The 16,042-nt window shown below is 40.2% G+C and overlaps 1 protein-coding gene across 12 annotated transcripts in view; it reads left to right on the plus strand.

Annotated features, from left to right (window-relative positions):
- The window catches only part of SIPA1L2 (signal induced proliferation associated 1 like 2), a 245,594-nt gene that overhangs the window by 212,581 nt on the left and 16,971 nt on the right, over window positions 1-16,042 (plus strand). For all 12 annotated transcript variants that reach the window (XM_074990163.1, XM_074990169.1, XM_074990167.1 and 9 more), the window contains 2 exons: window positions 1,462-1,681; window positions 11,635-11,766. In XM_074990163.1, the coding sequence (XP_074846264.1) occupies window positions 1,462-1,681; window positions 11,635-11,766 (352 nt within the window). The remainder of the gene's footprint in view (window positions 1-1,461; window positions 1,682-11,634; window positions 11,767-16,042) is intronic.

A 16,042-nucleotide genomic window follows, 5' to 3' on the forward strand; every position in this document is an offset into this window, starting at 1 on the left:
CCTTGTAATGCGTAAGATAATTGAGATCCCCATTAAGCCCTAGGTTAAATGTCTCAAACTTGCAAATGAATTCCTGTTCAGATGTCTCCCTTTGTAGTCTTATGGTAAAACCCTTTCGTAAGAGGATGGCCACATTTACGTCCGTTAATGAATGTCCAGAGAGGTTTAAGTGTTCCCCTACAGGTTTATGCATCTTCTAGTACCTGATATCTGATGTACGTCCATTCATCCATTGTTGAAGAGACTGTACATGGCAGAGGGGCATTACTGGCACATGATGGCCTATATGACATTAGTGGATGATGGTGTGGCTGAGGTGGTTAGGTACCATGATGGTGCCTCTAGTATAGATATGAAGTGACTTCTGTTGGACTTAACACATGCTTAAATTAAGCACATGCTTCAGTGCTGTCCCAGAGAGCTATACTTTCCTGAAAGAGTCATACTATATATTAATTTACTTTGTATGTAGTATATTGTCCTTTTGCATAATTGAATGTTTCCTTCTGTTTCTTTGAAAAATATTCACCAGTTAGGAAAGCTTGTCAGAAATACAATGTAGCTATTTTTAATTCTAGTGCTTACGCTCACTGTTTTACAAAGGCCATTGCTTCCATACATCCTTGATATGTATCCAGGAGAGGAAGTGTACTGCCTAAACTATTTATAAACAAAGCAGATCTGGGTGCAAGCAAGCTCAATACCGATATAAGATCATTTGTACAAATATAATTGCTTTGTAGACATGCAAAGTAACTATTTTTGCTGTGCTATATAGTGTTAGCATTCTTAAATGAAATAGCTATGTTTGATCCAGATAGAGCATCAGATATAATTTTACATTAGACGTTTATTTTGAATTTTAAATAATTGTATAAAAGGTAAAACAACTTGCTGAACTCTCATCATATTTTAAGCATATTTCTTGTTATCAGGACAGGTATAATGTTTTAAATCAGCTTTGTTGTCATATAAATTAGATTTCACCTCACATATAGTTGTTCGCTTCAGAATGGCTTGATATTAAAACCTAGTCATTTCTAATTAAATTGAGGAGTCCTATGTATGGTCTTGAATAAATGTTGCCAGAGATGGTAAGTTTATATATATTTCTGGAAGCCATTACTGTCATGGGATTATGGAGGTTTCATTTAACATTTCAGAATTAATAAAATACAACAGTATCTAATTAATTCATGGTGATGTGTTCCAAAATGTCAAGAGGAAATATAAAAATCCAATCCAATAACTCCACTGAGGCTGCAGGAGAGTTGACGTGATGGAACTAATATTTGATCTTCTGTTGCCAGTTCAAGAACTCCAGAATGATAGTTTATGCTTTCCTAGTGAAATACTAGAAGAGCTTTCACATTATCATATAAATTATTTAAACTAGAAAAATATATTCAGTATTTTCCTCTTGTTACCAATTCACCTTTCTAAAACTATTTTAATATTTAGTTTTCATTTTATGGGAACCTGTCTCCAAGGAGGACGCTTTATCGCACCCTTTCTGATGAGAGCATATGTAGTAATCGGAGAGGATCATCATATGCTAGCTCACGGAGTTCAATGCTAGACCAAGTCTTGCCAAACGATATTTTGTTCAGCACCACCCCACCATATCACAGCACTCTACCACCCAGAATGAGCCTGGCTCTTGGAATGGGAAATCTAAGAAGTAAGTGATTGATCATGTTATGAACAGGTTTCAGATTCTGTTAGTGAACACAGATGAATTGCCAAATGTTAAAATACGTTTTTCTTTTAATGACAGGTTACATAATTCAACATTTTATGTTCTAAAGACCCTAGCAAGTTCCAAGTCTGGTCAGTAGTGTGTGTATATATATTTGGTTTAGAGACCAGAATTTAGACTTCTCAATAGCTTTGGAGAAAGGTTTTCCAGAAGTAAAATTTCATAAAGTGAGTGAATGAGAGAGGCAAAAAATGTTTGCCTTACGCTTGTTTTTTTTTAATTTTTCTGTTTTAGTTCAGTGAGTGATCATAGACCATATATGATCTAGCTAAATAAAACTAACTTGCTTTGTCTTTGTTGATTTCACCATTTTCTTGCCATTTGATTTTGTGTGCATTAAAGCAGTTAACTAACATATATTAGTGTTATCAACTTCATTGTCTATTAAGTATGATGTGAAGATAATCTATTTATTTTAGTGATAGTATCTTGAAACTTAATTCACAAGTGAGTTTCTAATACCTCTTTTGAAGACAGAATCTACTAAGATTTCTTCACACAATTTTAAATCCCTGAATTTAACAATTCATTAATCAGTTTTTTAGTATCAGGAAAGAGTGACAAGTTATGCTGACTTGAATACCTGAGATTTTATTGTATGGATATATTCCATCAAAAGAGATGGCAACGTTTACTCTAGAGCAGTTGTAAGGTAAATATTTGGATGTTCAGAGCTGGATGCTGAAATGTGCAGCGGCAAGCAAAACAAGGATAGATAGCACAGATAGTACCATATTGTCTCTGTGCAAATCCATGGTATGTCCCCATCTTGAATACTGCATGTAGATCCAAATGTGTGTGTATATATTGGAACTGGAAAAAAAATACAGAAAAGGGAAACAAAATGAGTAGGGGTATGGAACAAGATTAATAAGACTGGGACTTTTCAGCTTTTGAAGTGAGAGAGGTGGTCTGGGGGTTATGGTAGACATCTATAAAATCACAAATGGTGTGAAGGAAGTGTTGTTTATTCCTTATAACATGAACAAAGGGTCATCCAATGAAATTAATATGCAGCAAGTTTAAAACAAACAAAAGGAGGTATTTCTCTACCCAAGAAAGTCAACCTATGGAATTGTTTGCCTGAAGAAGTTGTGAAGATCAAGGCTATAACAACATTCGGTAAAGAATTAGATCTGTTTATGGGTTGGTAGGTCCATCAATGGCTATTAGTTAGAATCAAGCTCACTATGGGGGTGGGGGGGCACAAGAGGCAGTGAGATGGGCAAACAGGGCAATTGCCTTCTGGGTCTGGCATTTCAATGGGTCCAGAGCTCCAGCTGCCACCGCTGCTACTTTGGCAGCAGCAGTAGCCAGAGCTTTGAGTCTTTTTGAAGTACCGCAGTCCAGGTTGTGCTTAGATATGACTGCCCTTGGCCCTGCCCCTTGTACCCTTTTCCCTGCCCTTTCCAAGGAGCAGAGCAGGGTTCCCCTCCCACCTTGCTCGAGGCCAGCATGGGTCAATCCCACTGGCCAGGATGAACATGGATACAAAACCATGTTCTGAAGTGTCACTAGCCTCTGTCTGTCATGAGCTTCCCTCTCAATTATCTGCCCCTGGCCACTTCAGAAGACAGAATAGGGGACTAGATGGACCATTGGTCTGGCCTCAGAAGGTTTTTGTAGGGCCAGCTCTTTTGAAAAACAAGCCACTTTTATTTATGTAGGTTAATATTGAAGTTAGACCAAATTTTGAAAAATAGGTACCAAACTGAGTTTCTAACTCCATATTTTAGGCAGATATGAATAGGAGTTTCAAACCACTGAAGTGACTCAGGAGCACAAGCCCACTGAAGTTTTGCAAGGCAGACCGAAAAAAAAAACAACAAACCACTAATAATATGACTGTCCAGACTGTCCTTCATGGGCACACTTAACTACTCAATTAAGTGCTTCAAAACAGACTGACAGACTCAATGTTGAGATTTGTTGGCCAAGCCACTGTAAACTATCAAGTCATAGTCAAGGGAAAAAAAACTTCCCGACCACCTCTCATGTTTCATTTAAGTCTACTGTGAAATTAGCCCAGGAGGTATGAAGGTTTTAGCCTCAAGTGACCCAGGATCAAGAGTAACAGCTGGGTATCAAGACTCTGTATTGATATCTCCCACAGTGGCACAAGGCCCAACCTGTGAGGCCCAATTTGTTCCATGACACCGTGGAGGCAGAGTTAGCAGGACCCAGTGCATGTGTGTCAAAAGAACATGCTGAAGCTGAGAGTGTCATTGCCTCTCTGGTTGTTTTCAAAACACACACTTTTTCAAGCCAGGCGCTGCCTCTCTGCAAGTGCCACATCAAGTCTCCACCAACAGCCTACTGAATTCACAGTTTTCAGCCATCTGTGCCCTCTACTCCTGGGGCTGCAGCTGTCCAAGGCCTCCAGCTACCTCAGTTTCAGTTTTATTTGTGCTGATAAACCAGCTCCTTGATGCCCAAAATACCCTAAACTAATGATTCGCCAGATGCCTTCATTCAAGCAAATTAGATTAGTTGTCTGATTTGAGGGCAGATAGGAGAAGCTAAGACTGTGAAGAAAATTTGGAATGGATTTTGTGGTGGCTCATTTTAATTCCTTTTGTGAATATAGCCAAAAGCTGGGAATTAAGTTAACTTTCAATGAGACACAGCTTGTGTGTGGGCTCTGTTCTGGAGCTGGTAAAGTAGCTCATCTGCTTACATATTCATTCATAGCTTCAGAGGGTTTGCTCAAACACCTGGATTCACAAGCTTGTTCCCCGCTAGTCCCCACATGCCTCTTTTCAAAAGTTCCTGAACTTCTGTGTTCCTATTCCATTTTCCTTTTCTCCTGGAGTTTTGTTACTTTGCAGCAAGGAAGGAACCATCCCCACTTATCAATCCTGAAATTCTTCTCCATAATCTTGATGCCTAAAGTTTCTTGGGTTTTTATTTGGAGAGAGCTAAAACTCTTATATACGTGCACCCTTGTTTCAGTTGACACAAACTCAATAGATTGACTAGTCTTCAAGGAGGCCACATTTTTCAGTAACTATTTTATTGTTCTGTCATGTCAAGGTCCATTTGCTGTGGAGTGAGTCCATTATGGTAGCAAACCTCTAATATATTTTTGTCTTTGGATATTTAAAAGGCTGCAGTTTGTTAGCTGAGAATACTCGGATTGTACTTCGTTGCTCAGACTGAGTTTACAGTCAAGATTTACTCTATCATAGAATTGTTTTTCTAGGATATCTTATTTCCCTTCTTTGCTTTTCTGCTGATATAAAAAGATATCTGCATAGCTTCAGAGACATAGTTACAATTTGAAAACTGGTATACCACCATTCACAATAAAGGTACTGTAACCCTATGGTACACTCATCCCTCGTTAAACAAGTACTTTATTTACAAGTACTCGCTTAAACAAGGGACATATACCTACCTTTTGCTCACTGGATGAGTGAACTCCCCACGCTAATACGAGACTTACCCCCTCCCCATGGCTCCAACCCGACACAGCCTGCCCCTCCCCCGCAGACACCAAACCACCCCAACTTAACCCCCCACCGCCAGCCCCGCACACCTGAACCTCCCAAACCTAATGCCCCCACCGGCCCCCGTGCACCTGAACTGCCAAAACTTAACCCTGGCATTGGCCCCACAGACACCAAACCGCAGCAACTTAAACCCCCCACTGGCCCCACACACTCAAACTGCCACAACTTAACCCCCACCCCCTGCCAGCTCCATGCACCCAAACCGCTGAAACTTAAACCTCCCCGCCAGTCCCATGCACCTAAACGGCTGCAGCCTAACCCCACCTGCCCTGCAGACCAAAACTGTTGCAGCCTTAAACTCCCCCCCCCCCGCCCGCCTGCTGGCCCCACAAACCCAACCTGCAGCATCCTGACCCCTACCCCCTCAGCCAATCCGCTGCCATGTTTTAACCCTCCCTCCCACTCATGTCCCCAAATTGCCCCCCAGCCTTTAACCCCCCACAACCACAGGTTCGATTACCTTTCAAAAGCAGCACCACCTGCTGCCACTCCTAGCACTTGGAACCAATCAGAGACTTTTACACGTATTTTAATAGGAATGTAGTATCCCTCTTACGAGTTTTTGCCTACAAGCAAAAAGTTAGGAACCAATTGCGCTCATATCACGAGGGATGAGTGTATTTGGAGATAATGTAATAGGAAGGAAGATCAGTGTAGTCAGGATCGAACTAGAGAATGTAGAGAAGTTCACATATCTGGGGAGCAACATGACGTATGATCTAGACTGTAAGAGGCAAATAGCAATTAGAATAGCAAAAGCAAGAGCGAGTTTGAAGGTGGTGGATAAGATCTGGAAAAGCAAAACAATTAGCTTAGGAATTAAGCTGAGCATCTTGAAAATGTGTATTCAGCAGCATGTTGTATGGATGTGAGGCATGGGTGAGAATGAAAGATTCGAAGAGAAGGATATTGGCATTTGAAAGGCGATGTTATAGAAAGATCCTGAGAATAGGATGGATGCAGGAGGTCGCCAACTAGGAATTATATAGGAAGATACAGACGAAAGAAAACCTACTGTAGAAGTAACAGAGGAAGCCGTGCTAGTCTATACACTATCAAAACAAAAAGCAGTCAAGTAGCACTTTAAAGACTAGCAAAATAGTTTATTAGGTGAGCTTTCGTGGGACAGACCCACTTCTTCAGACCATAGCCAGACCAGAACAGACTCAATATTTAAGACACAGAGAACCAAAAACAAGCAAGGAGGCAAGTCAGAAAAAGATAATCAAGGTGAGCAAATCAGAGAGTGCAGGGGTGGGGGGGAAGATCAAGAATTAGATTGAGTTAAGTATGCAAACGAGCCCCTATAGTGACTCAGAAAGTTCACATCCCGATTTAAAAAGCGGACAAATTGACATTTATATTCAAATTCGGAATATTAACACATGGTTTAAATCGGGATGTGAACTTTCTGAGTCACTATAGGGGCTCGTTTGCATACTTAACTCAATCTAATTCTTGATCTTCCCCCCCCACCCCTCCACTCTCTGATTTGCTCACCTTGATTATCTTTTTCTGACTTGTCTCCTTGCTTGTTTTTGGTTCTCTGTGCCTTAAATATTGAGTTTGTTCTGGTCTGGCTATGGTCTGAAGAAGTGGGTCTGTCCCACGAAAGCTCACCTAATAAACTATTTTGCTAGTCTTTAAAGTGCTACTTGACTGCTTTTTGTTTTGCTACTGTAGAAGGTTATACAACAGAAGTTACAGCTATTCTGGCATATCTGCAGCATGAACAACGAACGAAAAGTCAAGGCCCTGGTATTTGGCATAATGGATGGTTCAAACAGGAGATGCAGGTCCCACAGAGAATGTGTAGATGATGTAGTAGATTGGTGTGGAGCTAGTCTACAGAAACTAAGCCACTTCTTACTGGACTGGGAAAGATGGAAGGAAATAGTGAGGGAGGCATTGTACACCAACAGGCGCTGAGCCCATGGTTGTTGATGGTGAACCCTATCTTCACATTCTACCTGCACCATCTTGTTTTGTTTTAAGTAACCCTGGAACTTTTTCATCTCCAGAAGAGAGACTTCTGAAGGCTATCTTCAAAGATGAGGAAACTACTTACGTGTAATGCACTCTGAAAATAAATACCCAATGACTTGCTAACCATCTTCTTCAAAATTGAACTCTATAACATTTGCATTACATTATTCTTTTGTGCCTTTTACAAACAGAGACAAATTGCTGGGCAAAGATCTCGCAGATGGGGGACATGGAGTTGCTTGCATTCTGTGGTTTGAGATCTCCTATGTGGATCTTCAAGCTTTTAGCTTGGGGCGAGCACACAGTCATGACTTCATAAAGCATCCGACATCTTGAGATGCACAGCCTTGCCTGTAAAACTGAATGTTGTTGAGGAACAAATTAAGTCAGCTGTGGGCAATGCAACAAGCTGCTTGGAACTTGGAGGGATGAGTACAAATTGCAAAAGCAACAGTTTTCAAGAAGCATAAGGACACAAGGCTGCTTGCACATGGATTGAATATAACAGCTTAATAAAGAGTCAGTTTAGTTTCAGAAACATGGATCCCTCTTGTGATATTACTCAGGAAGCAGCACATTAAACATGCATTAACTCTCCCCCATCCCCCACCCACCCCAACTTAAGGTCTCTTTATGAGAAGAGCACCCAAATCCCAGTGACAGAATTACCAGGATTGTTGCAGGATGGACTAGATGAAATAAATCTATTTAGGCTTCTATACATAAGAAATTTATTCATTAATTTAATAATGTATTTATTAATTTCTCTCTGGATAGGTTGGTTTTCTGGCACTAATGTGAGTCGATTTAAGGAGAACTGCTTTGGAACTTACCAGTTTTAAGTAAATGAGCTGAGACGAAATGCTATCAAAATTGCTCTACATCACTTCTCTGCAGTTATAAAAGGGAGGTGAAAGTGAATAAATTTGAATGATATGATCATGGTTTCTTCACTACAAAAGAACTGAAAGTCATAAGGCAGATAGCTGTGCCAAACACATGAATTTACAAACAAAAATGTTTTCTTTAAAAACTATGTGGTAATACACAGATTTTTGTCCCAGAGGGAATAGTGTCTTTTCTCTCCTGCACTCAGACCACACCCAAAATGCAAACAGCACAGAAGAATTCCTCAAAACCCCCAGAAATGTTTTGCACTTAGTATACCAAAATCTTCCTAGCCCACTAACGTTGTTGTTTTTTTTTTTTTAAACAAAATCTAAATGGTCTCCTATGGTGTGCTGATTGCCTGTACTGTGTTTACTCCTCCTCATAATTTCTTCCATCAGTATGGACCTGTAAGGTTCCAGACCTCTCAGTAACCAAACCACCTCTCTTCCAGGAGGCTGTCTGCTCTGGAGGCCCTTTATCTACATTGCACAAAGTAGTGTGGATCCTATGTGAATTTAGGTCCTCACAAAGATGTAAGAAATGAAGGATGACTACTGATGAATACATCAATTCAGAACTCCAATTTGTGAAACCAGCAGAGTCTTATCAAGCTGACACTTTCCTGACAGGTTTCACATTCATTTTGTATTGACTTGTCACACAAAAGCGGGGCTTATTCTGAAGTGACTGCCCACTTCGCTAAGCTTTCAAATAAAGTTATCATGTCTGTTAAGCAGGCTTGTCTTTTTGTCAAGCATCTGAATATATGTATATTTGTATTATTCTATGAAGGACTTTCATAGATTCCAATGCATATAAAGGTTGTACCTCCCTCATCTGGCATCCTCAGGACCTGACCAGTCCCAAATGAGGGAATTTGCTGGATGAAGGAAAGTCCCCTTCCTCGCCCGCCAGCTGTCCCTCCCACCTGCCAGCTCTGTGTTCCTCTGGCCCCGCTTCATCTGACCCGCCCCCACCTCCAGCCCTGGGGCACAGTTACTTGGTAAGGCTAGCCCCCTGCTCAGCTGGTGCTAGCTCTGAACCCAAACATGGCTAGGGTGCTGGACATGACCTCAATCAGCTCCAGGAGTGCCAGCTCCAGCACCAGTCCCCTGCACAGGGCTGCCAGCCTGCTTGTTACTGGGCTTCCGCCTAGCCTTCAGTATTTCTGGAGGTATTCAATATTCCAAATATTCGACAGAGAAATATGCAGGAGTTGGAAGTAGAATGTATTTGTATGCAGAACATTCCACATAGTATAAAATTTACTTTTGTATTACTTGGGGTTCAGTAGAGAGACCAATGTTACAACACATTCTAGTAAGCAGACTAGCTGTAAACTTTCACAGTGACTCCACCAGAACTTAGTGGCATATCTTGCATGTGAGTTATAGACTAAGATTAAAAAAAAAAAATCCCATAGAGCTTTTTACCTCTCCTGAATCATATTTGGGACACACAACCCCCATATGGCTATTTAATCAAGGATTGTGTATCTGCTCCTCCACACCATCTTCTCCAGTAAAAACGTGATTCCTGTGTTTAGAGGCTGCTATATACAATAGAAAGTATTCTGATGCTTTATTGTGTTTGTGTGTAAACATTACATAGACTTGGTTATTTTATTTTGCCACTAATATCTGGACAAATAACATGTATTTTTCATACAAGAGGAAAATATTCCATGTTGTGTGTACACTGTTTCTTTTCTTGAGAGGAAAACATACTTTTGAGATGGTGCAGTGTTCAGAACAACATTCTTCAAATATCAGAGAGGTAGCCGTGTTAGTCTGTAGCTTCGAGAACAACAAGAAGTCTTGTGGCACCTTATGGACTAACAGATATTTTGGAGCATAAGCTTTCGCGGGCAAAGACCCGCTTCATCAAATGCTTGAGCGGGGGAGTGGTTTCAGAGGGGTATTTAAAGAGTGGGGTCCCAGTAAGAGCTTGTCAGCTCTGGCCCTCTGAAACCACTCCCCCACTCATGCATTTGATGAAGCGGGTCTTTGCCTACGAAAGCTTATGCTCCAAAATATCTGTTAGTCTATAACATGACACAAGACTTCTTGTTATTCTTCAAATATATTACTGCCTATATATGGAAAACAATAGAAGGGGAAAAAAGTCCTGTATCTTTAAAAATGTTCCAAACACTTCTGATTTAACTGTTTTCTTGTTTTATTTTTAGGATTGAAGTAGAATAACTTTTTTTTTTTGTTGAATGACATTTAATGAAATAATAATCTCATCACTAATCTTACTAGTATTAAATTAATGTTCTCCTTTCCTTGATGTGATGAAATCTAATTGTTATAGCTACTTTCATGAATGTCCATGTATCTAACTGCAGTATTTATTATTTTGTGCTGCTGTTTGTACATCAATATACAGATAAATCTCAAAATCACAGAAGCATAGGGCTGGAAGTCACCTCAAAATTGTAAAGTTCAGCAGAACAGGACCAAGTAAACCCAGACTATCCCTGACACCTGTTTGGCCAACCAATGTTTAAAGATGGAGATTCCAGAATCTCCCTTGGAAAACTATTCCAGCAGTTAAATCCCTTATAGTTAGAAAGTTTTCCTAATCTAACCTAAATTTCCCTGGCTAACCCAATTACTATTTACCCTATCTTAAGTGGATATTGAAAACAAATGATCACAGTCCTGTATATGATAGCCAGTAATGTATTTAAAGAGTGTGAGTGGTACTCCTTTATAAAGGAAGTCTGTCTTGAAAAAGAAAATGTAAAGTAATTCCCCAGAGTGGATTGTGAAAGTAATCTTCTGTTCCTTCTGAAGTGTAAATCATACTCTGTTGGTTAAATGCTGCATAACCCAAAAGTGTAATATCCCTTATCATTAATGATGAATAAGAGCTTGTGCTCCAGTACAGATTAATTCTATACATGGTACAATAACAGTTCCAGTTCATTTTGGAAATAGTGTTACAATATATTGAAATCTGTCATTTCCTCAGATGTGCACTTATCAATATAAAACAAATTATATTCAGATTTTAAACATCTCTTTTTTTCTTTTGGAGAATAGAACAAACTGATAAATTTAAAAAGGAAAAGTTTTGAATGTTGGGTGGAATGTGGGCGTAATTTTCATAAATGTCTAACTGCACCCATAATCTGAGTGCACATCATTATTTTTGTCTGTTAACAGTATATGCACACATTCTGCATGGGTTCATTTTTTGAAAATGTGGCTCTTCACAAAGAACCTTTAAAAATCAAATATTTGGGTTCTGAGTATTTTGCTATTTATTATGTTCTGTCTACTTATGTAAATTGGTGAATATTCCTTTTCAAAAATCTTCTTCTTTCCTTCTCATTCTCCTGCAATCAATGCTGCTTCAAGTGTTATGGTGATACTGAACATGTATAGAAAAAAGCAGGGGACAATGTTAATTCTAACAGCTTCAGAACTAAATCTAGACCGTTGTCCCAACAAGACTAATTTGTGTGTTTGTTGGTAGATGAATTCTGGTTCTCTGATGGGTCCTTGTCTGATAAAGCCAAATTCAATGATCCTGGCCTGATGCCCCTTCCAGATACCGCTGCAGGACTGGACTGGTCGCACCTGGTGGATGCTGCACGAGCATTTGAAGGTAAGAAAATTCCATCATAACGACTGCTCTTCCAACTTTTTCCAGTATCTTCTATATCCTCATTTTGTTTCTCAGTGGTTACAGCTTTTTCAGTCCTTCCTTTTATGTGAGGAAATGCGTTGGCCACAGTATGCGTTGTGTGATGGCTATCAACTCTGCATGTGCAGTCCAGGTAACATTGTCCCCTGTTGCCCCTCACATAAGCCTTCCTACAAACATTGAGTGGTGCAAGTATTAATGTGTTAACTGATGTGTTTTCAAAAATAGTGTGCTGTTAAGAAATAGAGCAGACTTCAGGAACTGGAATATAATTCCAGTTTAAGATGGAGAAAAGGACATAATCCTCTCTCTGATATCAAACATACACTTCCTTAGTTTAAGAGTAAATTGAATGGGTGATATGCATATTTAAAGGTTTTGTTTTAATGTATGCTTTGTTCAAGTCTTTCTCTCTACTGTCCTAAGGTTCAACAGTCTCAGATACAAAGATTTGTTCCTTTACTCTTCACTGAAAGGCATTCAAAACTATTGTAGTGCTATTTTGACTATGTGAGAATAGAAAATATATGATAGTGATGATCAGCATTATAAAATACTATCTTGCTTTCTATTCTGATTAATTTTGAGGTACTTCATCTCTGAAAGATATTCTGAAAACGATTCCAGTTGTATTTGCATACTGGGTTGCTTGTAGGGAGAGAGAGAGAGAGAGAGGTGTGTGTGTGTGTGTGTGTGTGTGTGTGTGTGTGTGTGTGTATAATATATATGTTTGTTACTAATATAATACAGCAGCTGGAAAATAGAGATTTATCAATACAAAGAAGACTTGGAATGATGGAACTGGTTCACAACAAGTACTTGTATACTGCCACAGAATAAATTATTTTATAATTCAACTCTTTTATTAGTTCAGCTGGCAAAGTATTTGTTCTCTACTCATATTGTCTGAAACTCAGATATTCTAAAGTCTTTTAAAAACTTTTTTCATTTCTCTAGTCTTCTTAAACCTTCAGCTCAGAATAATACTATTCTGCTTTATTTTTCAATTAATCAATTTAAGCAGCAACTTTAGACTCTCGTATTTTAATGCTTTTTCTCAATAATTGAAGTCATATTTTCCCTTTATTTGTTCTGTTCTCATAGGAAGACCTGTTGACTGATTTGTTTTTACACGTTTCAGACATTTTCATTTATTCAGACATTTCCATTTTTTCATTTTGTGCTATAGTACATGTTCAGACAAGACAGTCAGTTACAAAACAGAGATTATCTCATTGATTTGCTTTGTGAATTATTGGAAAAAAGTTAGTCATAGTCAGTTTTCCCTGTAAGCAGGACAATTTTGTGGCTGCTTAGGAGAAATTCAGATGCTGCTCCATCGATTAGCAGAGCACCCACAGCTAGATTTTGTTTCTATTGGTGTTGCAGATTTGCAAATATTTTGGTGCACATAAAAATGTATTCCATACATGGATGGAAAAGATTGGCTGCGATGCAGATTCCCTTAAAGAATGCTGTAGTAAATGTTTGTGTGTGAATTGTAGGAAGCCTTTTCTGTTTGTGGGAACATTCATGCTGAAGGGAGAGAAATTGATGCATGTGCTATATAAGTTATAAACCATTCAATTTGTTTTATTCTTTTATTATATGATTTGGACATCTTGAGAGTAGAAATAGGCTTTTCACAAAGATTTGATCAACTTTTTGCATCTGCTGTCTCACGATCAGAAAGCAAGTGTCAAAATAAGCACAACTGACTAGTATTTCATGAACAGTTCATTGCAAGGGAGTCCATTATAACAAATGTGTTCTTAAAATAGTTGGGTTTGAATAGGAGGAAGCAGATGCTATTTTACTGTGTATATTGAAGTTGTCCTTTGCAACTGAGGAATCACTTCAGGAGTTGGTATTAAGAGTAGTTGGGAACAAGCATTCTGGATGCTGAGAGTATAATGAATAGAGAAATGAGGCTTCTAGAGATAATGCAAATTGACGATAAAAGTGCCCATAAAATTCTGCTACTCAGGGTTCACAGTGTTTGCAACTGAACATTTGTAGAAGCTTGGAAACAAAGCTGAATGGCTAGTTCAGCATTTTTAAAGAATATTTTAAAGGGAGAAGTTGCGTACCAGCACAGAAGTGGAGATACCCCAATCTTTTCCTTTGTTGTGTGGGCATTAAAAATTCTGCGATCTCTTTATTCCAGTGGATGACAATGTAACCAAAATTTTTGAGATACAGGCTTGTCTGTAAAGAAAAGAGATCCAGTTAATGAAGTCTAAGCCATTGTTAAAGTGTGTGTTTGCTACCGAAAATTAAGAAAATAAAGTTAGATGGCAGATCAGAGCTGGAAAGCAAAGTCTTCTAACAATTATTCAGTCATTGAGATGGGAACTTGATTTTAATTTTCCATGATTCAGGGGTCAATTCTTTCATGGGTCTCTTTATTCTACCTAGTGATGGCCCATAAAATTTATGCTAATTCATAATATACATTTTGAGCTATTTACCATCATTCTTCTGCGCTTTAAATCTAGCTCTCATCCAAGCTAGAATATTATGGAACAGGTTAGTAATTTTAAGCCTTGGAGTGAGGTAATTATAATTTGGCATCACAGCCCCACCCACCGTGGTGAGCAGCGGGCTGATCAGAACGCCACTGGCCAGGAGACACAGACAGCGACATGAAAAGGACAGGGACAGGGATGTGGGTGGTACAGCTGCACTGGAGTTGCTACTGGTGCATGGCACTGCCTCCTAGGAGTGGCAGCTCCACATTGTGCTGCTTTCACTGCAGCAGTTCCTGAGAGATACCAGGCGTTCCGGAGAGACGGGTTTATATGGGTGAATATCTGCATCTGTGGGCATCAACTTATATGCATGAAGGGCTTTAAAAATATCATCTCTTACCAGCCCCCTTCCTGGTCAACTCATCATGAATTATCTCTGTCTTTCATTTGGCTTCTGCAAAGGGTTCACTCTAAGATAATGTTGAAAATAAATGTATTTTTAAAAATGGAAAACTGTGGGGTGAATAAAATGCTACAGGATCCTAGAGATCCAGTTACCAGTGATTTCAGTGGCTATATCCTTCATCAGGGTTCTGATACTGCTGGTCTCTTCCATGATAGTCATTTTTTGAGGTTCCCACTGCTACCTTCCCCTTGCTGGTTGAGAACTTTGTGCACAGCTGGAGAATGAAACCTCACACTAAGCAAGATCTTGGTGAAGAATGATTCTGAGCAACTTCCTTTCTTTTCTGTAGCTTGACCTTGTACAGTAAACCCTCAATTTTACAGACTCCAATTTAGCAGACTTTGGGAACAATGGATGTCTGCCAGCCCCCCACCCTCATTGTTCTCAGAGTCCCTTAATCAGGGCCTGTAAAATTCTAAATCCCCCTCTCTCCCCAAAAAACAGTATGTTAGGTGACTTACCAGAGACACCGGAGCGGGATCCGTGGCTGTGCTGGCTGGAGGGGCCATCACTTCCAGCTGCCATAGCTGGAGCCTGCTCCATGGCCAGGACTGCAGCCGCCACCAGAGCTGCCGTGCACTGCTCCCAAAAGGGGTGGGTGCACTCACCTATGCACCCCATCCCTCGTGGGAGGAGCGCGTGGTGGCTCCAGTGGTGGCTTCTCCAGCCACGGCGGAGTCTCCAGCCACGGTTGCTCCTGCTGCCCCAGCAGATTCTTCAGCCACAGTGAGTCCAACGGCTCCGGTCTTGGCGGGGTTCCCAGCTGTGGATTCACTGGCTCCTGTGGCAGAACCCCAGCCATGGTGGAGTCTCCAGCCACAGTGCCTCCTGCTATGGCAGGTCTGGTGCCCCCAGCTACAGATCTGGCACCCACAGCTGCAGTGGGGACCCAACTCCAGCTGTGGCAGAGTTTTCATCTGCAGCAGGGCTCCAGGAGCCACAGCCACAGCAGCGGATTCCAGCTCCAGTGGTGTTGGGTCACAGGTATTTTGGGGGGTTGGGGCAAGCCTGGCAGGGGTGGGTGGGCACTAAATCCTCAGATTTAACAGACCTTTGGATTTAACGGACACTCCCCCTCCCAATTAGTCTGCTAAGTCTAGTGTTTACTGTAATCCAGTTTTCTCTTCAGAGATGTCCCTGAGGCCCTATGAAATCCCCGATTTTGGGACCACTCCAAATTTCAAAAAAAACTTAGTTGTCTTTTTAAAAAGTTTTCTGCTCTTCTTCCTGCAGACAGAAACCAAAGTTTACCCAGTCGTATTCACCAGACATTTTTCTGGAGTTGGTAGTTCCCACATGG

This window comes from Carettochelys insculpta, chromosome 3, assembly GCF_033958435.1.
Source record: "Carettochelys insculpta isolate YL-2023 chromosome 3, ASM3395843v1, whole genome shotgun sequence".
NCBI classification, from domain to species: domain Eukaryota; kingdom Metazoa; phylum Chordata; order Testudines; family Carettochelyidae; genus Carettochelys; species Carettochelys insculpta.